We start from the raw sequence: 26,102 nt of genomic DNA, 5'->3' as shown, positions 1-26,102 counted from the left end.
GACCTTAGGATGCCTCAGCTTAGCATGGAGATAGCCTCTCAGCTCATATGACAGTCAGCGTCGTATTAATGACCTAAGAGCTTGACATATATTATGATATAGCGCTAATCATAATGCTCACGGTAATCACTGAACACTATCCTCCTATTCTAAGTCTGAGGATAGACGAAAGGAGTACTCAAAAGTACCTCAAATCCGATGCCATGCGCTTTGCCTTCACGTCTACTTCTGTTGCATTTAAGGTGGATGACGTCAGCCTAATGTGACTAACGCAGATGGGTGTAACTGATGGAACCACTCAGATGATGATCTCTTCGAGGTTTTAATTAGTTTGCGGCGGCCTTTCATTTTCTTCCTCCTTTAAATTTGCTCTTTGAAAGCACGGGTAGCCACAGATCTTTTGTGCTGATTGTCCGTCACAATTTCTTGGAGCAAGATGGATTTACAACGTGTGAAAAGACTTGAGCAAATTCTGACTCGTAGAACCATTAGAAGCTGTGACGTAGGGTTCTCTAAATGAAGTCTCGACTGATAGGGCACTAACAGAGACGACACCAGAGATGAGCGTCAAAGAATGCTCTGAAAAAGATCTGATTGAGGAAGTGCGAATGGAAGAGGCGGTCGACAATCTGGAGAAAGATCTGACCAAGACGATAGAGACTGGGGGATCTTCGGAGATGGCGACTCCTGCTGGACATTTTTTGCATCCACTACTCATACAGACCCTCAGATCCGACGTCTTGTGCTCCATCCATAGGAAAGATCTCTAATCTGCGGTGGAATACTTGAGGAACCTCCTACCACCAGTGAAAAGTTGTTTCTCAATGAACAAAGGGGAGAAAACAGTCTGTCGATGCCTTGAGATCTCTTGCACATGTGGATCAATATCTGGCAGTCTCATTAGTTCCAACCTCAATGCTTCGGTGATGGAGAAAGAGGAGATCGATTTGCTGAAGTATCGATTGGAACATCTGAGAGAGATAAGTGAGCTGGCCAAAGAACTCACCTTACAGAGGAGGCTCTTCAGGAGGCCCAGAAGTCATTCTCCATCGAAACGAAGAATTGTGGCAAGCTGAAAGACGGAATGAGGCCCTCGAACAATAGAAGTCTAGGGCTGACAAGAAGATTGAAGACCTCGAAGAGGGATTAAAATTCTTGAAAAACAGAGGTCTAAGCTGAAGAAACTGTCGTCGGAGCCATGATAACTTGGAGCATTTAAGGAGACACTTGAAGTGAGAAGAGGTTCTCTGAGTTTTGAAACTCATTTTCAAAGGAGCCTCATGGTGGTCGCCCAAGAGGGCCAGAATCTCCGAAGGGACGAGCCGAGGAGAGAGAGCTCTTTGAAGGACAGGTGTTCCACTTCCAGGAGAGTTCAGACCTCCCTTGAGCCACTTTTGGGAGTTAAAAGACCGGATCAGAGATGTAGCACCTGAAGAAGAGGTTGAAAGAGAGAAAGGTGAATTATAAGCTTCTCTGGAGTAAATTTATAGATTAAAGATTTTACTCAAACGTGCTAAAGTAGGAAAAACGGCTGGAGAAAGAAGGGGCTAAGATCATAGCCCAAGCTTACAAAGTGACATTTTTCACGGGCTTCGAGAAGTGCAGGTCCATTTCTCGCACAACTCGGACTTTGATGGGATCGGATAAGTTAGCCCCGCCTTGAAGTCATCGAGGTCTTCTCGAGGATCTGGTAAATTAGCCTTCCGAAGGTTCTTAAGGGTCTCCCTCCGCTTCTCGCGTGACTCGAACTTTGTTGGGGTCTGATAAGTTAGCTCCACCTCGAAGTCATCGAGGTCTTCTCGAGGGTCTGATAAGTTAGCCTTCCGGAGGTTTTCTAAGGGTTCCCTTTACTTCTCGTGTAACTCGGGCTTTGCTAGGATCTGATAAGTTAGCCCCACCTGAAGTCTCGAGATCTTTTCGAGGGTCTGGCAAGTTAGCCCTTCAGAGTTTTCCAAGGATCTCCCTCTGCTTCTCACGTAACTCGAACTTTGCTGGGGTCTGGTAAGTTAGCTCCGCCTTGAAGTCATTAAGGTCTTCTCAAGAGTTTGGTAAGTTAGATCTCCGTAGGTTTCTAAGGGTCTCCCTCCATTTCTCACGTGACTCAGGCTTTGCTGGTGTCCGATAAGTTAGCTCACCTCGCAATCATCGAGATCTTCTCGAGGGTCTGGTAAGTTAGTCCTCCGGAGATTCCTTAAGGATCTCCCTTCACTTCTCGTGCGACTCGAACTTTGTTAGGGTCGGGTAAGTTAGCCCTGCCTCGAAGTCGTTGAGATCTCCTCGAAGGTCTGGTAAGTTAGCCCTCACGTTAGTTGACTATAATTCAGGGTCTCGAGTAGAAGGAGGAAGCAACTCTTGGAGAACTTGGGTGCCAATTACAAATTGATGGCCCTACAATTTTATTTTCATAAAAATAGTTACATCATTGGTGATATATGTGAAGATTCGCTGAGTTCCATGACCTTGATATTGGAGTCCCGTCGAGCTGCTTTAGTCTACAAGCTTCTGGGTGTGCCACTTCATCCACTCGGTTGGGCTTTAGCTTCCTTCTAGCTCTGCTCGGTAGACTGTGAGATTTTGACTTGCCGCATCATCAGGTCATCAGATCAAAGTTGATCATCAGGCGACAAGACCTGCATTTTGCTGCAAAAGATTAATTAGTCAGCATTTGGTTACCTCATCTAGATGTGGGCCAATTTTCACCACTCAGCTTGGATTCCAGATGACCCCCAGTAATCATGTAGATTTTTCTTCGAATGGGTTGTTCTTCTTCCGCCATTTGCCCTTCGCCCTACTATTGTTACTGTTGTGCTAGTGTTTACTGTGGCTGAGATTGAGGGAGATGCTCTGAGGCAGAAGGGACGACTGCTGAACTCTCGAAGCTCGACATTGAGGGGCCACTCTTTGGATAAAATGATTCAGCCGTCCCTACCTAACAAGCCTCTCGATCTCGTCGCAAAGCTAGTGGTAGTCTTCAGTATCGTGACTGTGGTCACGATGATAAAACAGTATCTATTCAGGTCTCAACGGTATTTTGATCTCATTCTCATCAGTCGAGGTTTAGGTAACTCAGGCCCACTTGTAACAACACCTCCCTCTGAAGAACAGTCAGGAGCGTGTAGCTATCGTATAGCCAAGGAGGTGATGGTTGCCGAATCCTTCTCGAAGGACTACAGGATCGATGATTTCGACCCCCATATTCCACCTCGAGGGGGGACCAGGAGCACTGGCGTCTTTTCTCCTATGACTTGGATGACGCATCTTGCTGGGTCCCACCGGCTGAACCAGTAGGAGTATCATCGGCAAAAGCTTCTTCTATGCAGGCATACTTCTCTACATGGACAGGCATATCCGAAAGATCTCGAGGATAAGTCTTAACTAACGATTTTTTTAAATCATTCTTCAAGAGACCGCTCATTATTGTGGCTATCGCGATCGATTGGTCCAGATTTTGGACCTTCAGAATCACCACATTGAATCTATTCATAAAAGAGTAGATTGACTCACTCTCTTTTTACTTGATGGTATGGAGGTAGTCGGATCGCTTTTACTATCATCAGTTGCTGATGAAATGATCGACGAAAGACCGGTATAAGTCTTCAAAGGAATGAATAGACGCCAACCTCAAACTTGAGTACCACTATTGAGCAGCCCCTTTAAGAGTTGGAGGAACACTCGACAGAAGATTGCATCTGACACTCTTTGAAAGAGCATGGCTATCTTGAAGGTCTTCACATGATCGATGGGGTCGGTGATCCAGTCGTAGACCTCCAGCTGAGGTAGTTTGAAGTGTAGGAAAGTGATTCCTGTACAATCCTCGGGATGAATGGCGGCTGGCTGTTATATCCTTCGTAGGGTAGCCTCGAGGAGCCATTATTGTTGAGGATCTTTTTAATTTTTTGACCCAACTGCTGACCGAGCTCCTGAAACCATCTTTCAAAGTTAATTCGTAAACAGTACCAGTCTCAAGTGTAGAGGAGATCGACGTCCAAGGGTCGAGTCATGACTTGACTGTGGGCTTGAAGATTGTCGTCTGACCGGCTGCTGAGCCCTAAGGCGATTTTGTTGAGTTGATCTTTTCTCCAAACTTCGAGGGGTGCTTGCGGCTCTGGTTGAGATGGTGACTGTAGAGCCATAGACATAACAGGATTCTGCGGGGGCCCACTACAGAGGGTACAAACGGCACCACCAAGAGAACCGCATGACGCACCACTATAGGGGGTGTAGGGATAACTTGAGGAGGCTGTGGCACCACCTGAAAAGGCGTGAGAAAGATTTGGACTACTTGAATTACAGTCATCAGATGTTGAACTTGTTGGAAGAGCTGACTAAATTGATCGGCCGTGATTGATGCCGGCAGGACTGGTTGAACCGATGATGGTATGACTGGTTGAATCGATGAAAAAAATTTTGGCACCAGTGGCTGAACTTGATTGTCAGCTCGACTGGCCACTTGTCGAGAGGCGGCGGTATTGAAAATCGAGAAGATGTCCATCTTAGAGCCATAAATGCGAATATAGCCCCTTCCTCTATCTGTTGCTGCTTAAATCAGTTGGGATCGAAAGATGGACATCTGGACACCTCGTGCGGCGTTGCTGGTGCTGGAGTGACTTGCAAGATAAGTTTCAAATCGAAGGTTGTGGCTCCGGTGATGACCCTCCGACGCTCAAGTCAGAAAAATAGAGAACAAAAAACAGCAACAAGTTCTCTGAGAGAGATTCGATATAACTTATTTTGATCTTCGAATATCTGATTGTTTATATAGAAGGATATCAGACAGCTGGATTGTTAGCTGTGAGATTGCACGGTTTCGAGATTGTCAGACTGTTGGACATGCCAAATTGGGTGAGATAACTCAAACCGTAAATGCTCCTACAAGATCAGGGAGATAATTATGCCAAATCTTATCTTATTCGGGATGGATAGCTGTCGCACGCATTGAAAAGATAAGTCGGTTGATCAACTCATATACATGTTAGATCTTGGGGATGCCTCAGCTCAGCATGAAGATAGACTTTTCAGCTCATACGACAGTCAGTGATCGTATTAATGATCTGAGAGCTTGACATGTGTTATGATATAATGCTAATCTAAGTGCTCATGTAATTACCGTAACAAAACATAATCTAATTTACCATGCTCCAGATGATAGGATTTAAAAAGTCTCACCTCCATTGCAAATAAGCTATTTTTGTATTTTAATTATGCGACTTTCGAGTCATAATAGAAAAATATTTTTATTGGATAAGGCTCACCCTCTAATTATTATAAATAATAATTTATAAATGTATAGATTTAAATAAATTTTATTAATACTTATTTAACTACTCTTTTTTAGTAATCTTGCACCACTTTTTTCAATTGTTATTGAAGAGAGAGAGATGGTTAAAGCATATTAGTTGTTAGGAATGGCAATTAGAAATGAGAAGACCGTTGCTAGAAAATCATTCCAAGAATCTTCAAGAATGATTAATTCAATTCCTATATTTTGAGAAGTCTATATTAATTATTATTTATTGATATTAAATTTAACAATAAATATTATTGGCCATATAATATTATCAACAATATCACTTTAATATTAGTAATACTGATAAAAATAAAATATATAAATAAAATAATAAATATATATTTATATAATTCTTTAACTTGTAACTATACGAACTATATAATCATCATAATATAATATTATATATTATTTAATAATTTTCATACAATCAACATACCAATGTGAATTAATCTCAAATAATATTTTTTATAAATAATATATTATTGAAATAATATATAACTTAAACCTTTAATATATATCTATGTATTGTACCGATGTAAAAAGTTATTAATTACGCAATATCACAATATAAGATTTACAAAATATTGATCTTGTATTGTAATATTGCATTATTAATAGTTTTTGTACTAATATATTATCATAGATATAATATAAAAAAAATTAGTATGAGACCTAAAATTAATATTATATTATATTTAAAAAATAATGCCAATAGAAGTACTGTAAATGTCATGTAAGAATAACTATAAAATATATTTGATAATCTTAAATAATCACAATAACATTATTGTAACAATATCATTGAATATTGTTTACTATATATAATTGATATTTTATTATATTATAGTAATATTCAAATTATACTATTTTCCCTTGAGAACAATATAATAAATAGTATAATAATAAAAATATTATAATACAATATATTACAGATATATCTAACAATAAATGATTATAAATATATACTGCTAATAATATGGTATGAAATATAATATATATTTTTATCAAATTTTTTAAATAATAGAGAACTTTTCTAATGACATATATAATTAGATGGCTTTTTTTTTAAAATAAAAAGATGCAACAAGGGCCACCCGGCTTTTATTAATATAAATAGAAGAATTTACGACTTAGCCATAGCTAGGTGATATAACAATCATCCATAACGCTTGCCCTCTCAACGGCATTGCCGACGGCCGTTTCCCCCCAGCGCCGGTAGCTTGGGTTACTATCGGAGCCCGGACTCCTCTCGGAAATATTCCCCAAATTGTCGTAATTAATGCAGCTTGAAACAGCGTATCGAAGTCCTTACCACCCAAAAAAAACAGCGGATCGAAGTAAGGTCAGATCGATCAAATCCACCTTTTTGAGAAAGAATTTCTTTTTAGCGACGAAAAAAAGGAAAAAGATGGAAAGAATAAAGAAGAAGAACTCATATATCCGTCCGAAGAAAGATTATAAATCGAAAGGACGAGAAGGGTTCCCGAGATCCCTATCTCAATCTAATCCACGATAAGTTTCGTCTTCGGCAGTAGGAAAACCCCCGCAGGTATTAACCTTCGATCTTCTTTTCATATCGTATCCTTAGAATCCCTGTTTTTTTTTTTCTTATTCTTTATGAAACGAAACGAATTCTTTCCGATAATTCCGTGATTTCTTTTTAAGTAAGAGGAAAAATACTTTGGGAGGGGTTTACTTGATTCATGACGAACAAAAATGTTCAGCTTTTATTATTTCTTTTCCTTTCTAAGCTCTTGCTGTTTCTTCCAGCGGATCTTTGTCCATTTTTTCGGGATAGGGATGCTTTTTGTCAAAATTAATTAAGTGTTGCACAGAATTGGGCATGAATAAATCTTGTGATTTAGTTTTGGTTAACAACGGCGCCTTGTTTTTTTTTTTTTTTTTCCCAATTGTTATACGTAGATTTAGCAGGAATTTTACAGTAATCATACAATTAACTGATGAGTTCTACTAATATGCGATTTCGTTGTAATTTTGCTACAATTTTTTAGTATATATCAGTTTAAGGGGAAAAGTGATGATTTTAATGGAGTGATAAGTAGTTGCTGGTTTAATTGCAGAGCTACTGCGGGAGAACAAAAGAATGCTTGACAGATCTATCAGAGAAATAGAAAGGGAGAGTCAGGGGCTCCAATCCCAGGAGAAGAAGCTTATTGTGGAGATCAAGAAAACGGCTAAGCAAGGCCAAATGGTATACTCTTTTGCAACTGCTTATAATTCTTAAGAAAGATTGGATCTGCAAAGTTCAACTTATAGCAACTCAGCATTGCTTCCTATTTTAGCTTAGAGTAGGTCTGTTTCAGTTTTGCCACGATAGTGCTTTGATCTTCGATATAGATCTCTGTTGAAATTGTCTTTCAGAGTGGTCCAATATGGCAGCTTCTTGTGGATAGTTCTACATTGGATAGTGGTTCCTGAGTGAAACAAAACATATTTATAAAGGGAGGAGGAGATTAAGATTGAAATATAGAGAAAAAATGTGAACTGTATTATGAAAAGTTAATATTGATAGAAGCAAGGATTCAAGTCTCAGTATCGGTACCTATTCCAGTCTGGTCTCATGTTGTACAGTGTGGGATGTTCCTATCCCAACACTTGAGATGGGCTGGCATCTTGGTATCACAGCAAGATGCTACTTTTTCCTTTTGTTATTACCCTTTGCTTTCTTCAATTTTGTAACTTTATCAATTTAATAAAATTTTAATGAATTTTTATATGTTTTAAAGTCCTTAATAGGGTTTTGAGTCGATGATGGGGTTTAAATTCTTCCTTACCATTCTCTCTTCTCTTCCTTCTCCTCCTTCCTTTTCTTCTCAGTTTTCCTCTCTCCTATGCCTGGACTAGGGGAGACCAAAAGAAAGGTCCTAACGGATGCACTCTGTTTCCTTTTTTTCCCTGAATGTCCCAGTCTACTCCGACCGGTATCAGCTAGGACAACCCGGACATTTTGGTTCATGAGCGAACCAGTATCCCAGGGGTATCCCATATACCATTATCTCATTGAAATGGTACAGTACTGCTTGGACTCGCGGCACTGTCTGGACATGAATCCTTGCCTAGAAGTTTGCATAACAAAAGGGAAACCTAATGGGAGCTCTCTCTTCTTCTTCTTCTTCTTCTTTTGAGTTTCCCTTTTTTTTTGGGACCGGTATCAGCTAGGATGGCATGGACATATAGGTTCATGAGTGAACCGGTATCCCAAATGCCATTCCCTCATCGAAATGGTACAATACTGCTGAGACACACATTACTATCTGGACATGAATCCTTGTTTAAAAGTTTGCATAAAATCTCTCTTAGCATCCTACTTATATTTCCAACACAATGAAACTGTCGGAAGCCCATGGCAGATGCAATTGAATGTGTCTAAAGAACTACCTGAATAAGTCAAGTTATATTACATAACATGCCTTCCTGAAGAGTAGCTTAAATTACATGAAATTTGTCTTCAGTAGGACCTGGAAATCTTCTTCAGTTTTGGAACCCCGAAAACATGAAATTGACCAAGGGCTCTGAAGATAGCACTTCTAGATCTCCGAGATATTTTTCCTAACAAGATCATAAAGAATCCAAAATTTAGTATTCATGTGATGGTTTGTGCCCTCTGGAAACTTGTTCTTGTATTCTGGAGTGCAACTTCCAAGTTGGTGGAGCTATGAAATTGCGCTACGTAGGGTCCATCTTTTTGAAGGGACTTGTCAATCTGGAGGACCTAAGCTTACTTTTACATTCTAAATGTTCTGAATGTGTCATGTTTTACCAAAATTATATGGTTGGATTTATCTTCTGCCTACTCTTTTCCCTGTACAAAATAATCTTCACAGTCACTGTCATCAAAAATTATTCTATTTGACATGAACTAGAAATATCCGTCCTGTTACTAAATTTGTTGCATGCATAAGAATAAAAGAATGAACCATGCCTGTGTCATTCTTCCTCAATGCTGCATAGGTACTCTCTATTTTTACACCTTTCAGGTAAACACAGCAGAGGTCCTGTTTGGTGGAGCATTTCTTACTGTTTGCCCAAGTTTAAAAAAAGCTGATATAATTTAGCAGTAGCTCTCATTTTGTGGATACTTAAAAAAAAAAACTTGCCAGACCTCTAGAAATTGTAACTAAGAATTCCTTGGTGCATTATTCGTCAGTAGATAATAGTGGTTTGATAACAACTGAAAAGTGGAAATATGCTATCTATCTTCTTATGGTATTCCTACCTTTTGCTCATTTGGGTTCAGTTTTTGTCTAATGATTTTCATAATTTATGTTACAGCATGCATTATTTGTTTTTGTAGCTTAAATTGTAAATTAAATTGTAGCATCGTTATTCATGCCAAATCTCTCACATCTGGATGTTTTTTTCCTGTTAGGGAGCTGTAAAAGTAATGGCAAAGGACCTTATTCAGACGAGACATCAGATTACTAAGTTCTATGCACTCAAGTCACAGCTCCAAGGTGTTGGCCTCAGAATTCAGGTAATATTTTCGACTTTAAAATGCATGATCATATGGTAATTGTAACAAAGAAATCTGCTGTGAAGGCTATATATTGCTTTTCTGGGATAACCTGTAATCTGATGGATAAATCCCTGTTCATTATATTGATTCATGTTCAGATTATCTAAGATCATACTAAGCACTCTTATTATCTGTCCTGTCACAGGAATTAGCTTTGCCGTATGTGTGGAGTGCTTTAAAGCAGCATCTAACATGACTTGTTATGTGATCAAGAAGTTTTAGTCCCTTGCTCCATACTATTTCGCAGAAAACTTCAAGAAAAAATGAAAAAGTGCTTGTTGTCAGGTATGTTAGAATTGTCTGTGCCTTGTGGTTTTGTTTTTCCAGAACAAAAATTGAATTGGCCTGTCAATCATGTTTGAGGCGTGTTACATGGAGATGTCCACTATTCTTTATTTTTTCTTCTTCTGAGATATCAACTATACAATTCCTCTCAGTAGGCCTTTAATAGATTGATCTGATTTTAGGTTGGGTAGCCAACATAACAACAACAGGGGATCCAGAGCACCAGTCCCTCTAAGTAAAGGATCAGTGGCCTACGCTAGCTAAAATTTAACTAGTCCAAACTGGATTGAACTGTTGGTTCCCCCTAGTTTTAAGCTATTTCGAGCAAGTTGAACCAAACTGGTTCTTTTATAATCCTCTCCTCTTCGCTCACCCGATTCTCCTTGCCTCTGGCAACTCTTCTCCTCATAATTCCCTTTGCTTGGATTAGGGTCCGTTGCCACCGCTGCTGGCAATGACCATCATCTCTCTTTGTCTCCCCTTTCTCGCCATGCTGCCGTCTCTCTCTCTTTCTAGCCCCCACACTGCAATTGCAGCAATACTGCTGATCACCCTCATCAATTGCCCCTTGCTGACAGCCCCACTAATCACCCTTGATGACCTCCACTTCAAATGAAGCTTGTCAGAAGCCAGATGTCAAAGATCTCATCAGTCAGAGGCCGAAGCAATGGCTTGGGAACTGGAAATTACAGATTGGATTTCGGAGATCGCTGAATGGAGGTAGGAGGTGCTCTTCTTCCTCCCTTCCTCTCTCTCTATCCCCTCTGCCCCCTCGCTCTTTTTCTCTATTCCCTCTCCCTCTCCCTCTATCTCTCTCTTTTAGGTGAAGCCTGGAGGTACCAGCAAGGTGCTATATACCATGTATCAGTGTGTGCCATACCGCACCAGCCTGGGCCTGATTAATATGATCATCAATAACAATTTTGTGAATCTTGGATTTCTCTATGAAGAATTTGATTCCTTTTAGGAATAAATGGTGTAGAATGATTTGTAGAGCCATTCCAAGTATATTTGATATGGCTTGTTAGTGTATTCATAAAAGAGAAAAAACTAAGATACCTCCAATTTGCAATATCCTTTTCAAAATCCTATTCTAGTAGGGCCAAAAATCATCTTAAAATTTCTCATTAAAAACAATTAGAAAACAGAAAGTGATTGCCATAATAGTTTGAATCCGTTAGGAAGCCTGCATCAAATAGCATTGCATGTATTTGACTTGTGAAAGTCTTTGTCATTTGACTCAATACCCCTCAGATTTTTTTTTTTTCACGAAGGTAAGAAAACCTTAGATTCAAATAGTTTTCCATTGGTATTATCTTGGTTATTCTATCACATTATGAGATTGTAATGGGGGTGTATGCTTTTTACCGTAAAGTCCACTCTTATATCTCTGGCTTTTCCATTGCTTGAAGCTTGGTTAAGATTTAAAATCCTATTATCCTGAAATTATCATTGAGGTATTGCAGATTGAAAAGGAACATTTGACTTGCGGTATGTTCATTTATAGTCTCTTGATTATGTTTAATTTCTTATTCTGTTTTTATGAGGGTTTTGTTTAACCACTTATTTGCCTGCGGTACCATGGGGTTCCTCAAAATGCAGTTATAGATGGCTGCTGGCAATTGATTGGTGGGATTTGTCGTACTTCTTTATGAAGATAATGGGCTTTGGAAATAGATAGATTGGGATTTCATTCATAAAATAGGGGTTGTAGTTCACTTTTGTCTTGAAGATTTTTAGAAGAATTATAAGGTTGTTGGGCTGATTTAAAGGGGAAAATGTAAATGTTGGTTTGTTATTGAATGGTTGAATTATTCATTCTGTAATATGTTTCATGATTACAGTTGGCACCAACACCAAATTTTGTGTAACAGGAATGAGATTTCTGATACATGCAGACACTAAAATCAACACAAGCAATGGTGAGGCCATGAAAGGTGTTACCAAAGCTTTGGGGCAGCTGAACAGGCGGATGAACCTACCAGCATTACAAAAGATAACGCAAGAGTTTGAGCGTCAAAAGAACAGATGGAAATGGTCAGCGAAGTAATGGGAGATGCCATAGATGATGCCCTGGAAGGTGATGAGGAGGAGGGAGAAACAGAAGAGTTGGTTAACCAGGTCCTTGATGAGATTGGTATCGACATCAATGCAGAGGTAATTTTATTGCTCCTTTTCCTCAGCTGGAATCTCAGCCAAAAATTTGTATCCTTATGTCTGTTGGTTTTTATGGTACAGCTTGTCAAGGCACCCTCATCTGCGGTGGCAGCTGCACCATTGGCAGCTCATAGGGTTGCCCAGGCTGAGACAAGTGGGAATGAAGATTGCGGGATAGATAGCGATCTACAATCAAAGTTCGGCAATCCAAGGCAAATGTAACTTTTTAGATAGAATTTCCCAGATGAGTGTGAGGGAAAGCGGGGGCCATGTATTATATTTATATGTAAGATATATTCTCATTATCAAGCCTGGTGTTTGGTGTATTGGAATGATTCGGTAAAGTCATGTTGGGCTTGCATCACTCTTAATCATATTCTTATCTCTTATTTATTTTTGAGTTTCTACTCGCTTTCAATCTTTATCCTTGTTTTTGTGCTGAAATTATCAGAGCATATTTTTTGTCGTCTGTGCTCAACCACTCTTAGCTTACTTCTTGATGTTCTTATCCGTAGCTGTCAATCTGGCATCAACCTTTGATGGATTGGTTTTAAACTAATGAATTGCTCATTGATGAGAATGGTTGGTCTGTCCATTTATTTATTTGCTCAGGATTATAATCTTCAATTAAACAAGACTAGCATATAGTCTGAATATACAAGCCAACTATCTCATGAAGGTAGAAAATTTACCTGGTGGACCTACAAAGACATCAACATACAACCTATAGCAAATCTCTTCATGAATACCTGTGGACTACTCCCCAAGGCCAAAAAACAAAACAACAACAAAAAAGAGAACAGAATAGTTGTCTGAGAACTTTCTCATCTAAAATTCATGAATCTCTGAGCTCTCAGAAGCTACTATTATTCTTCTCTATGTGCATGTAAGCCATCAGCAATTAGACAGCTACTCACATCATTGCAACAATCAAGCGGCTGGCACCTCTGGATTCGATTGTGTACCGCTGCATGGAGACGTCGCCGCCGTCACCACCACCACCTGCGGTCTGATGCTGAGGTGGTGGCCGCTCCAGAACATCAGCACGACAAAGGGACAATTGGAATGAGAGTAGAGCCACATATCGATGCAAGGAGCATGGAATGAATGCTTGCACCTGGGCAGCTGCCGGACATCTTCTCCGTCGACGAAGACCGACAAGCATACCGAACACTCGTACTCTTGAGCCTGCTCTTTCCGATACTTGCACACCGGAAGTAGCTCTTGGATCTTTTCATCATGGGATTCACCGGCCGAGCGTCCACGGGACCGGAGAAATCTTCGAATAGCCTCAACGATGCTGCACGAAGAGCAACACCTGGCTGCGACCATGCTAGATGCCAAGAACAAGAATGCAACGGCAGCGACAGCCACAACAAAGTAGTAATAATCTGAAGGGTTGCTTCTGGTTTGAGGAGGAGGAGGAGGAGGTGGAGATGCCATGGCATAGTAAGCTCCGAAACTTGGAGGTGTTCCAAGAGGTGGCAGAACTTATGAAAGCTTATCCCAGGAGGAAGGGACAAATCATTGTTTGGATACATAGGTGCATATGTTTGCGTACGGAGTCCGGAAACATTTGTTTAAATGGCACCATGGTATTATTCTCGTTGGACTCCAACGTGGATGTCGCATCACGGAGCTCCTGATTCGTGATATCTTTGGACTCCAACGGCGGACTGCTTGATGATGCCGGATTCACCTCTGGGCTGCGGAGGCTTCTTGGAGGATGATTTGATCGATGGCTATGATTCCGTTCCGTAATATCTTGCAATTAGATTTGTTATGCTTTCGTTGATGTGGGCTCACTAGATTTGCGCGTATCAAAATTAGCTAAATAAATTAACCATATATGTGACCTAGAGGACAATATGTTTTCAGAACAGGAAACACGGTATACGTTAATCTTGTTATTGCATTATTATAAATATTTCTTGAATACATCTTTAGTTGTATAGGTTGGGGTCAATTCCTACTATCGTAAACAATCGTATACCTAACGTAAACAATGACAAGTACAGAGTTTATCTTAGGAAATGACCCCCGGACTTCTTAAAGCCGGGCTATCTATAGTTCCAATACGTGAAGGCAAGCAAGATCCCAAAAAACAAGCAAACAAACAAACAAACAAACAAACTGGGGAATAAAAGACTGAGCAAAGGATCTCAAATCTCTTCCAATTTACATTTATTCCGCTAGTATGTCCATTCTAGGACAAATGTTTAGCTGAACCTAACGCTAACCCGAGGTTTCTAGGGATACCATAGAACTGACATAAGAAATGCTTTCTTCCAAATGCTCATGTTGCAAACCCTTAAACTGATCCCTTTTCTTTTTGAGCAATATCTAGGATTTAAACTGATTTCCTTCCTTTCAAGTCATTAATAAGGGAGCTAAAATTTTTTCTCGAGTGCAAAATTACCATATCAAACATCAGAGGTTCTGTTAGGTTTTCGATATATCGAATTTTCTGGGGATATAAGTCTTGGAGAGGATTTGCTTTAGGGAAAAGTTATAGTGCCAAATGGTCACCAAATCAATCACAACCACAAGTTCATCTCACAGAAAGTGGTGTACTGGTTCCCAAAAAAAAAGTGGAATTTGAGTTGGTGTTGTGATTGAATAGCGAGCTTTTGTTATGACAAACTGATCTCTCTCATTGAGCTTTAAGAAGGATTTTGTAGGATTTGTCCTCGAGGTGAGAAGCAACAGAGGCCACAGGGAACCTATCACACCATATTAGCTGTGGACCTACAGTAGTACCCTGGACCTGGCCATGCATGCCTTGTCATTATGTGCTTATTATGGGCATCGCTTATATGGAAGCAAAGAGTTGGTTAGAGACTGCAAAAGTTGGGTGAGTTATCAATGAGCTTTTTTGTTGGTTGCTTTTGTACTTTACAACTTCGACCTTATAATTTCTTTCTGATTCGTGGACTTTAATATTGCATTCAGTAGATTGTAACTGATCCGATCACTTAATCATTTTGAGCTAAATAATCTTAATCTATTGCTACGTTAAAAAATAAATACCACTTTCTCAGATGGGCAGGTAGAATGATAGGCTTCAATAATAGTTCATCTCTCATCTTTGTAGATACAGATGGTACATGTAATATTTTTATAATCAATTAAGGATGCCTAAGATGATAATTAAGGAGAAGATTAGGGCTTGGTTCTTGATCGCTAGCTACAACCTTTATATTTTAATGCAGATATTGTCCTTTGGCTTCGTAGTCGTTCCATAGTTGTGACCTATTGGAATAATGCTTATAAAATTTTAAATATAAATTACAAAAATTAATAATTATAAAAAACTAATCATATATATATATATATATTAAAATAGAGCTTCCGCGTTGGTGTGTTTCTGTTTGATATATGGATAAAAAATTTTTGCTGCGTGGAGTGAAACTGTGGGAGGATTGAAGTGGGTTTTCATTTTGTTTTCCCTCGATGCTTGCCGAAGAAGAGTAATATGAGAACCGATCCTTCGACCCAAAGGCCAAGTTTGATTAAAACAGGGCATTTCTGTTTCCAGCAATGGGGGAGAAGTTTTGATAGCATATGCCGGCGGAATCCGGCCTTATCCAAAGAGGATTAACCTCTCCTAACCCTTCCCATCCTCATTTATATAAACCCCTCCCATCTCTCGATTGAAACCATCAAACCCTCACTGAAATCCCTCTTCCTTCTTCAAATCTCCGACGATCACTATGCCGCCGTGTCGAGTGCCTCCACCTCCCTAGAAACCCTAATCCTCTTCCTTAAATCTTAGCGTACCTCTTCAGGTGTGAGATCTGTTGAGCCGCCCTATCGATTGCCGTCGCCGCCGCCGCTGTCCCTGGTAAGTTTTTCTTCCTCTTCTCCCTTCCGGCCCTCGATGTTCACCAAATGGGATAAGGTGGATCTTCTTCTTTTTTCTCTCAGATTCTCTGTTGTCGTTGATCGAATTGTCACCCCTTGAGTGTCGCTGTGCCACCATCGTTGGCTGTTCGGGCTACCTCACTGTCGACCCTCCATCCTCCGATCGTCCCTTATGACAACCCGAGAGAGGCCATGGGTTTCGATTTTGGGGAAAACAGAGAAAAAAAGGAAAGAAAGAAAGGCAGAGAGAGAGAGAGAGGAGACCTAACCTAATTGAGTTGACCCAATTTCAAGTAAGGCTGGTCAATTGAGCTGATTTGGATAGAAATTGGATCCAAATTTAATTAGGTTTGGATCAACCCGTGTCACATAGATCCGATTTAGAAATTGATTCAAATGTAGACCTAAACCTTAACGTGGGCTTGGGCTAGATTAAAGGTATTTCTATTTATCTTAATTTCTCTGGAATTGAAGGTTAATAAAATTTATTTAATGTGCTAGATCCTTCAACACCAGGAGAACACCGAATCTAGAGATTGGATTGGGAGGATCATAGAATTTTGGATCTGATCAATAGGTAAATTTCCTCGTATCTCCAAGTTTATTTTTTTATATATACATTTACGAGTTTAAAATTTAGATTGTTGTATATAAAATGTTTAAAATTATAGAAGTTCAAAATTATATAATTATTTATGAAAAGTAATTTATAAAAATTGGATCAAGTATGATATCACCTCTGCATGATTATGAATGTTTTAGTATTGCATAAATTTTAAAAATAAACATTTTAATTTTTGAATCAGTCAGTGTCATTGATACATATATTTTTCATGTTACAGTATATTTTAGATTTGGTTATCCTATCCGGTCAATCATAGATTCTTATAATGGAACCTGCTACTGTCATTTAGGTTATAGCCGAAGAAACTGATTAATGATGAATGTTTAGTATTAACGGATATCAACTTTCTTCCTTTTTGCAATAATAAACTTTGTAAGCTATAGAATACTAGAACTTGGAAAAAATTTTTGATTGGTATTTTATTTTAATAATTGATAACTAAATCTTTTTTACAAATTGAAGTAGATGAGGATAAAATTTCTGTTATTGAGAAGACTATAAAGAAAAGAGATGTGTGCAGAATGCAAATAGATGTTCGTACTCTTCTTAATGATGAGGATTTTGAAATAATTGATGCTGAAAATATTGATTCAAGAAATAATTTCTCTATCAACAAAAGACAGAAATGATTATGTTACTTCTTAGTATCATGTTATTTAAATAATTTGAGTTTATATTTTCATTTATAACATTTGATATTATCTATTATGTTTTTTATATTATGTTAGATTTTTAATTTATAAAAATATTATTTAAAAAATAATCACATGTCGTGCATGTACGAGATTCCAAGCTAGTAATATTTTTAATCATCTTATTATCAAATTATCAAAGAAATATCGAAAATCATCCATCTAAATCTGATTTATACAACTATGTCACTGGAGGCCCAACATTCACCTATTAAAGATATCAGTAGGGTGCTTAGCCCACACCCACACCTACACCCATGCCCAGAATTTTTCTTCAACTATCTCAACATCCTAAGTGGCTATAGACAAACCTTTCACATATCTCCGGCTATAAAATTCTTCTTTTTTTCAATATAGAACTGAAGAAACTCATTAAAGATTGTCAAAAGAAAAATATTTGGACGAAAATTTTGAATTTAGAGAAGTTTTGAATTTCCCATTTAGGATTCCTCCAACATGACCATCTTTGAATTGTTCAGCTTTCTTTGGATTGTCCGCACGTTCAAAACCACCCTAGTAGCATTTCTAAATGCTCTGTGTCAATGGAGTCGAACAGAAAATTTCAAAGTCAAGGCCTGGCTCAACCGCTCAACACAGGGTATTTTAGTATCACATCTTTAACTCAAAAACAAGAAAAGTATCACATCTCGCATTTTACAGAAACTATATAGAATCCTATGTTAAAAACCATTGTTTGATACTGAAATGTTGACATCTTTATATACTCTCAGTTCATTCATTATTTTCAAAATTAATATACAAAACACGAAGTAATACACAAAAAAAAAAAAAAAAAAATCTTTTTGATTTTTGTGAAATTAAAGCAAAGAGTAGTTTGATTCTGAAATGTTGGCATTTGCCAGCAAATATATGAATGCCACATTTAGATGATTTTTTTTTTTAATAACAAGAGCCCGTAAGTAATGGACCAGACAGCAGGATAGACATCTTCCGAATACTCATGTTCTCTCAAACCTTGATGAAAGCATGATTCAATTTTAAGTCATTATCAAAACCTTTACCAACTTAGTAAGTCCATACTTTCACATCTAACTTGAGTTTAACTACACGATATTCCATGAGTTTAAAACCCCTATATTTTAAATTTCTACTAATTTTGTCAATTAAATCATGTACTGCCAGCCATCAGCTGATCAAGAATGCTGACGGAATAGCATCCAATTTAATCCTTGTTCCATCCTATGCAATAATCCAGCATGGATTAGTGAAAATCATTTAAACAAACAAGCAAAACAGCATCATAAATGGCTCCAAATAAAAATTCTTGATGCATGAGAACTAAAAAAACCAGCCTCAGATAATTTAGACAATATGTGGTAATGCATGATCATATATTTAAACAAAAGATGAGCAAACGAGAGGAAAGAGTTAAACAAAATATCATGGCATTATTTTAGCTACCATCTGATTCCAAGCTTAAACAAGAGCCTATGGAGGTGGGTACACCCCATGCCAGACACAATGCTCTGGACTTGTGGCTGTGACCAAAATGGCTTGGACCTCCTCTTAGAAAGATTTTGTTTAAGAAGGCCACCAAATACCGAAATCATACCCTATCCAATAACAAGAAATTATATTTTACACTATGTGCACCATATGGTACGTCATGTCGATCATCTCATCTCATTCCTGTAGATCCCATTCATTATATAATTTAGGTTCACAAAATCCCAAAACTATTGGATGAGGGGAGCGTCGGTGAGACCCATCACAAGGTCAGGTCCCCCCACATACAACCCTAATCTAGTGAAAATAGATATGGTGTTGTTTGATTGGAATCCCAACTCTCTGCCGATCCCAAATCCAAAAAGCAAACCGGTTAGGTGTGAGTGCTCCACTGCAGAACAGAAGAAGCTAATCATGCATGGTGCGGGTCTACAAAAGTTTAGGTGCAAGAGTGTTGGATGTTCCATGTTTCCACTCCCTTTTTCAAACTGATGGCTAATCCCTAGCTAATATTTATCATAGCTGTGACGTGGTCATATGTACTGAAGTCATTCCACTTTTTATCAAGAAAATCTGTCATGTGTCCTCTTCTTTAAGAAATAATCTTTGTCGATTATTTTTTTTTTTTTTTTGATAAGATTATGGTAGAATTTCAGATTGGTTAGAAACGGACTTTTGTTTCAAGCATCGGAAGCAATCATATATACAAATATTTTGCAAAAAAAACTTAGATACAAAAATTAGTAGGATACATCCCGATGTCCAAGATGAAAGAAGGACTTGAAAGCGTATTGAATCATTTGAGTACAAGAAACTATTCCCTTTCTATTGAACGTATATGACACCTACTAAAATTTAAAGTGGAGATGAGATTTTAGTTTGGTTTCTAGCTTTTGGCACCCTATATGGAACCTTTCCAGTGAATACTAAATTTAGTATTCAATTTTCAGCACACACAACAGGTTTCCAGCTGACATGTTCAAGCTCTTGGTTGCTGACTTTAATGGTGTAATATATTAGAGATCTTAGTTTGGCATAGCCCTTTCATATTACCCAGAAAAAGAAAAAAAAAAATGGAGATCGGATGCTATGCATACGCCTTCCCTGCTCGATGCGAGAAAGGATGCGTGGGTTTCCTTCCTTTGTATTAGAAAAATTGGACGAGCTCGTAAAGGGCGGTCAAAAATAATCGGTGATGGTAAAGGAGGAATAAAAAGCCTAGGTGGGTCCCTCTTCTTTCACCGTCCGTTAGCAGGGAGGCATGTCAAACGCTGTTTCACGTGGCACGTTGCATCCAAATGAGGGCGACAATTCCTCGCGAATTATTTGAGATCGAGCGTGCAATAACAGAGACTGGCATTTCTCAGGACGCAGCGCTTATCAGAAGATGACGTAAGTGATCAAGTAAGCATCCTTGGCCTATTCGCACGTCCTTGTCCACTAGCTGGCCATCTGAGCAGATGGGGTTCCTGCCCTTGTCATCCCTCGCAGTTCACAATATGAGATTTTTACTTGCAATTTAGATTATAGATTGTCTTGGTAATTAGTCTAATTTTATCCTTCCACTCCGGTTTGGAGGAGTAGATCCATGGCTTCACTTTTATGTGTGTGTTTTGCATAAAATTTTTTTTTTCCTTCTAATGCTTTTGCTTCCTTCACTTGTGAATGATTTAAGCTTAATGATTCACGAGCATAATTATTTGATGGTGCATGCACAGCACCATATGAATGACAATCATCAAATAATGGACGATCATCAAACAAGATAGTTCATGAAAATATATTATGGTACATAAAATATTATGTTATTTGATAGTTGTTCATTTTTTGATAATTAGTATTTAAAAATATATGAATAGACGGCATCACCGTAGATTTTGATTGCATGATTTACACAAGTGTTTGTTTAATAAGACCGAACTTTTATCTTGGCTTGTTGAAGCAGTGTTCCCCTTCGATTCGAGACAGTATATGGCAATTATTGGTGGCTATACTTTTGCTTTGTCCCATTCCAGCAATGTTCACTTGCTATAAAGTTGGGATACTGCACTTTCTGAGTAATCGATTAAAGAAGCTCACTGATTGAGATCTATTATGGAGATATGGAGACAACTGGACACCATGCGTACCGTTGACATTGATGGCCCGATGGACAAAATTAAAATAGCCTCGCTAGTTCATTGCATCCATGTGTTCTGAATATAGCCTGGTCGGTCCAACTCCCCATAATTAAAAAGTTCTCCAATTACTTACAAAGCTTTTGATGGTGGAATGGTTGCGTGAGTTCCATCCGCAGATTACTTAACAAAATGCTTGCAAATTATTAACAACGCCGTCAAGATAATTGATAAAACAGTAAGGCTGTCATTATCATATTATCATCTTCCATGCACGATTTTTCTCCTCTTTTTTTTTTTTTTGAATAAAATTATTTTTGAAATTCAAGAAAACGTTCTCAAATTTTTCATTGTAATTGTCTTTTGTCCCAACAGATCATTTCCTACAATAGAGTCTGTGGCTGCTAATGAAAATCTCTGTTTGGAATATCATTAAGTTCATAATTACTGGGACTCCAAGATATAATTGTCATTTGTGCTAAATATGTGCTGCCTGTCGCAAGCTTTGATGGTCACCCTGTTATACTCCTTGGATACTACTAACAAGCCGGTCATTGTTTCCAAGGGTCAGAGAATCTTTGTTAAAGAATTGCACTTGAAATTTTTAATCCATATATGAAAGTGCCACGGCTACTTACGGCTTCATCATGTAACAAGTCATTTATGATAACGATATCTGAACTAGGTCCAAGATCACGTAGCGTGCGACATTCAACAGGCCCAACTCCTTGGCTGGTTGAGATGAGAAAAAGGCGCCCCACTGGACCCATGATTGCTTCCATTTAGAAGTAACGCTTACATTTAGATATCAAGTCGTTTTAATTCTTATCTTCCTCACAGAGTTATTTACTAATTTCATTCCCCAGATGTTGCAATTACATTCTAATTTAAGTTTTTCTTTTCCTTTTTGCAATTACATTCTTTCCCTGTTATAATATATGGCAATCCTAACCATCACAAAGAAAGTTCCATGAAAAGTTTAGAATGCATGGTCATGCACATAAGTCTTATACATATTTATTAAATTTATCATTTACAAGTGCGAGGAAGTGCACGTGTCATCCATTTTAAAGCGTGATTTTTTTTTTTTTTTTGGCGTGATTTTGTGTGTGTTGGTGAAAGCGTGATTAACTAGCTAATTGTTGGTGTGGATAAAATCTTATGAACGTCCATGCGCCATAGAGGCATCGGCGGTACAATACCCCGACTTGCGACGACAAAAAAGCGCGTGGCACTCGGATAATTTCACCGCCACCACCATTGATAGATGAGGAAGAAGATCAAAAAGCGTGCTCTCTTATTTAGAGAGAGAGAGAGCCTCTTTTGACCGACCAAGGCTCGATCATAATAGAGGAGAGAAGAAGAAAAGAGAGCGAGCGGCAGAGATAGTGGCATCGACTCCTCGATCGCCCACACCACCAAGTCACCAATGACCAACATATATATAGCTTTATATATTATATTATATATATATAAATATACCCCGTTAACACAAAAGAGAGAAAAAGCTTTCGCAAAGCATGGTATGCCGTCACCGTCAAGTAACGGCTGGCCGCGGTCTCATCTGGTGCAGGCCGCTACCGAGGGCTGGTTTCTTAAACAGAGACCCCGTTACCGTTTCCCCCTCCCCTTCCCCTCTTCTTCTTCTTCGCTCTCCCCTATGCTCTTCATCTGTTATCTTTGACGGAATACCGGGAATGGAGACGCTGGGCGCCGTTGAAGCTTCGGGAGGACTCCTCCTCTCGGGGAGTCGAAACCTAGCCGTCCCTTCCGTCCCCCAAAAGGTAACCACATCCGTTTTCTAGGTTAGGGTTAGGATTAGTGTTTCCGTTTCTTTTTCTTCTCTCTCTATCTCTCTCTCTGTCACTCGGATCCGTTAAATGGGTCTGATCTCTTTGATTCGGCTTTTCCCTCCCGTCTTCGGAGGATTTCGGGGGATTCTATAGCCGTGGATCGATAAAGATCTCGCCTTCAATACGATTCGCTGGATTCCTGGTTCTAGGGCTTGTTTTCTCTTTCGAGGAATCGGCGATTCTAACGGAAAGCAAAGCAAGTTTTTTTTTTTTTTTTTTTTGGTTAAAGTCGAGATTTTTGATTGACTAAAAAGAAAAAGAAAATTGGGATTTTTTTGGGTGGGTTTCTTTTGAATTGAATTCATGGGGGTTGGTGGTGCTGGGATTTTTTATGTAATGGATTTGTGAGGGTTTTTATTGGGATGCTGTTGCTGGATGTGTTGGAATTCGAAACCTGCCAGATAGATAGGTCGAAGAGGAGGAAGAGAAAGAGGTGGAGGAGGTGATAGGGAAGCACGGAGAGGGACGAGAGAGACCGCGTCACCGCCACCATGGGGGAGCCCCTCCTCACCACCTTGTCCATGGAGAACCACCACCCGTCCACCCTTCTCTCAATGGACCCCAGCGGCGGCGCCCCGCCTCTGGCCGTCGCCGCCGCCGCCTCCTTCGTCCACGACGACTGCGACCGGGAGCTCATGATCCAGCAGCGCCAGCAGATGGTCCTATCCCGGCCGCCCGACATCAACCTTCCCCTCTCGGCCGAGCGCTCCCCACCACCGCAGTCCTGGAGCTCCGACTCCTGCGACATCCTTGACGTCGGCCTCGGCCCCCAGATCTCCGAGACGGAGGCCGTCCTCAGCCTTCCGAAGGCCAGTTGCAGCACCGTTGCCGTTGCCGCTGCCAGTGCCCGGAAATGCGCCAAGAGAGGGGATAGCATCTGGGGCGCCTGGTTCTTCTTCAATTTCTACTTCAAGCCTGTTCTCTCCGAGAAATCGAAGGCCAAGATCATCCGGGATGCGAACGGTGTTTCGGGCTTCGACAAGTCTGACCTCCGGCTCGAGGTGTTCATGGTCCAACATGACATGGAGAACATGTACATGTGGGTCTTCAAGGAGCGGCCAGAGAATGCGCTTGGCAAGATGCAGCTGAGAAGCTACATGAACGGGCACTCCCGCCTTGGGGAGCCCCAGTTCCCTTTCAGCGTGGACAAGGGCTTTGTCCGTTCCCACCGGATGCAGCGCAAGCAGTACAGGGGCCTGTCGAACCCGCAGTGCGTGCACGGGATTGAGGTCATAAGGTCACCTAATCTCTCAGTAGTCTCCGATGCTGATCGCAAGAAGTGGATGGAGCTCACAGGAAGGGATCTCAATTTCTCGATCCCGCTCGAGGCCAGCGATTTCGGGTCATGGAGGAATCTTCCCAACACTGACTTCGAGCTTGAGAGAGTGCCTTCGCTGTTAAAGAGCGTTTCGCATCCCCATTCAAGGAAGTTGCTTAATGGCTCAGGTCTTAATTTATCAACACAATCATCATCAAATCATTCTGGTGCAGATGGAATTGATGTCTCCACTGTGTGCACTAAGCGTAGGAAGGATTTCTTCCCGCATGGGATGGAGGAAGACTGTTGCTTGCCGAATAATTCGTATCCAGAGAGGTCCCAAGATATTGATATGCACCCGGTCGAACCATTACCATGGCTAAGTGAATTTAGCGGCGTGATGAGGCGTGCATATGGACCAGTAACTGCTGCAAAGACCATATATGAGGATGATGAGGGATATCTGATAGTGGTTAGCTTGCCGTTCTCTGATCAACAGAGGGTGAAGGTCTCCTGGAGGAACAGTCTTACTCACGGGATAGTGAAGATATCATGTGTCAGCACTGCTCGGAATCTTTATATAAAGAGACATAATAGAACATTCAAGCTAACGGACCCTTCTCCCGAGCACTGCCCACCAGGGGAGTTCGTAAGAGAAATACCTCTGGCTACGCGCATTCCAGAAGATGCCAAGCTGGAAGCATATTATGATGAGTCTGGTACCGTGCTTGAGATAATGGTCCCTAAGCACCGTGTCGGACCAGAAGAGCATGAAGTTCATGTCTGCATGCGCCCGCCTCATCTCGGGGCGAATGAACTTCTGCTGACTTGACAAGGCAGTGATTTTAAGGTGTATGGGTGGTTGCTATTGGTCAGATTCCATTGTTTACTAACTCTGTATCATGAAATGAAATATATAAAATGAAAGTGCACCCTTACCATACACACTTCCTTTTGCAACTTAGTTTTGCTGACTGCTTTGGTGCTCTATCATGTTTTGCTGTTGGGATCACATCAGTGCTACTTGCACACTTGCGGTTCTAAAGGAAAATGGTATGGGCTTGAGCTACCTTTTTGGCCTTATTATGCTTATGTTTTGATATCAGAAGCAAGATAAGATTGCATATTTTCTTATTTTACTTTATCTGATCATTTTGTAGGCACAGGTTTCTGCATCTTTTGCATCCATGGATATGTTGGTGTTCGTCATCCCACAAAGTATTCTACAGAACATGATAAGGCAAAATTTGTATAGACATTCATATTTGGAAGTGTAGCAAGAAAGTTTGTTAATGTGATGTTGGAATTTTTTTGAAGAAATTATTTCTTGTTCTTTTGGTGGAAATTAAGTGGTAAATGGTGTTGAGATTTTTGAAGGAATTGTCTCTCACAATGGAGCCAAACAGTGAATATCACCTTGACTTCAGGTTACACATTTTCTTCTTACATCTTGGATATTATGTAGATGACCTGTGTATTCTGATTATTTTGTAGAAGATTTATGACACAATCAACAAGACTCCTGTTTAGTTTCTAATAAAATTTTTGTGTTCATTTCAAGTTAGATGATTGTAGTTGTTTGACTATCCATTTTTTGCCATCTCATGAATGTTGTGGTTCACTAAAATAGTGGCATCTTAGCGGTTCCTTGGGATTATTTTCCTTATTTGTGTGCACATCTTCTTTGCCGGTGGATACACCATGTGCATGTATACATGTTGTTTTGCTTTATAATAATCCACTTTTCCGAGAGTAGAGATTACTTGGATGATTGCATGCTTCATTCTTTTCTCTTCTATTCATTCTTTGGATGATAGAACATTCTGATTAAAGGGTTTTCTTGGATTCTTTAAGATGTGCAGTTACATTTAGCCCATTGCATGGATATTACTTTGATATAGTTTATCATTCACTGACACTTTCAGTTATGCAGTGTCGGTGAGCATCCTGTTATCTCATG

At 39.6% G+C, this 26,102-nt stretch overlaps 2 protein-coding genes and 1 pseudogene across 2 annotated transcripts; 2 read left to right on the top strand and 1 right to left on the bottom strand.

Moving 5' to 3' along the window:
* The first annotated feature begins 6,443 nt into the window (after nt 1–6,443).
* LOC105057045 (vacuolar protein sorting-associated protein 2 homolog 1-like) lies at nt 6,444–12,659 on the top strand (annotated as a pseudogene).
* Nucleotides 12,660–12,879: 220 nt separating this feature from the next.
* LOC105057046 (RING-H2 finger protein ATL64-like) lies at nt 12,880–14,002 on the bottom strand. The gene is given in 2 exon segments (XM_019854829.3): nt 12,880–13,319; nt 13,322–14,002. Coding segments are annotated over 2 exon segments (528 nt in total). The 5' UTR covers nt 13,710–14,002; the 3' UTR covers nt 12,880–13,179.
* Nucleotides 14,003–22,394: 8,392 nt separating this feature from the next.
* Nucleotides 22,395–25,588, top strand: LOC105056958 (uncharacterized). The gene is made up of 3 exons (XM_010939353.4): nt 22,395–22,815; nt 23,286–25,195; nt 25,303–25,588. The coding sequence occupies exon 2, from the start codon at nt 23,376–23,378 to the stop codon at nt 24,972–24,974; it is 1,599 nt and encodes a 532-aa protein (XP_010937655.1). The 5' UTR covers nt 22,395–22,815; nt 23,286–23,375; the 3' UTR covers nt 24,975–25,195; nt 25,303–25,588.
* The last annotated feature ends 514 nt before the right edge of the window (nt 25,589–26,102 follow it).

This window comes from Elaeis guineensis, chromosome 14 (assembly GCF_000442705.2).
Source record: "Elaeis guineensis isolate ETL-2024a chromosome 14, EG11, whole genome shotgun sequence".
In the NCBI taxonomy this organism is placed as follows: domain Eukaryota; kingdom Viridiplantae; phylum Streptophyta; class Magnoliopsida; order Arecales; family Arecaceae; genus Elaeis; species Elaeis guineensis.
The sequence above is the reverse complement of the archived record's forward strand: the minus strand, read 5'-3'. Positions and strand labels throughout refer to the sequence as shown.

Coding starts and splice junctions, on each gene's coding strand:
- LOC105056958 (XM_010939353.4), top strand. CDS start 23,376: ATGGGGGAGCCCCTCCTCACCACCTTGTCCATGGAGAACCACCACCCG.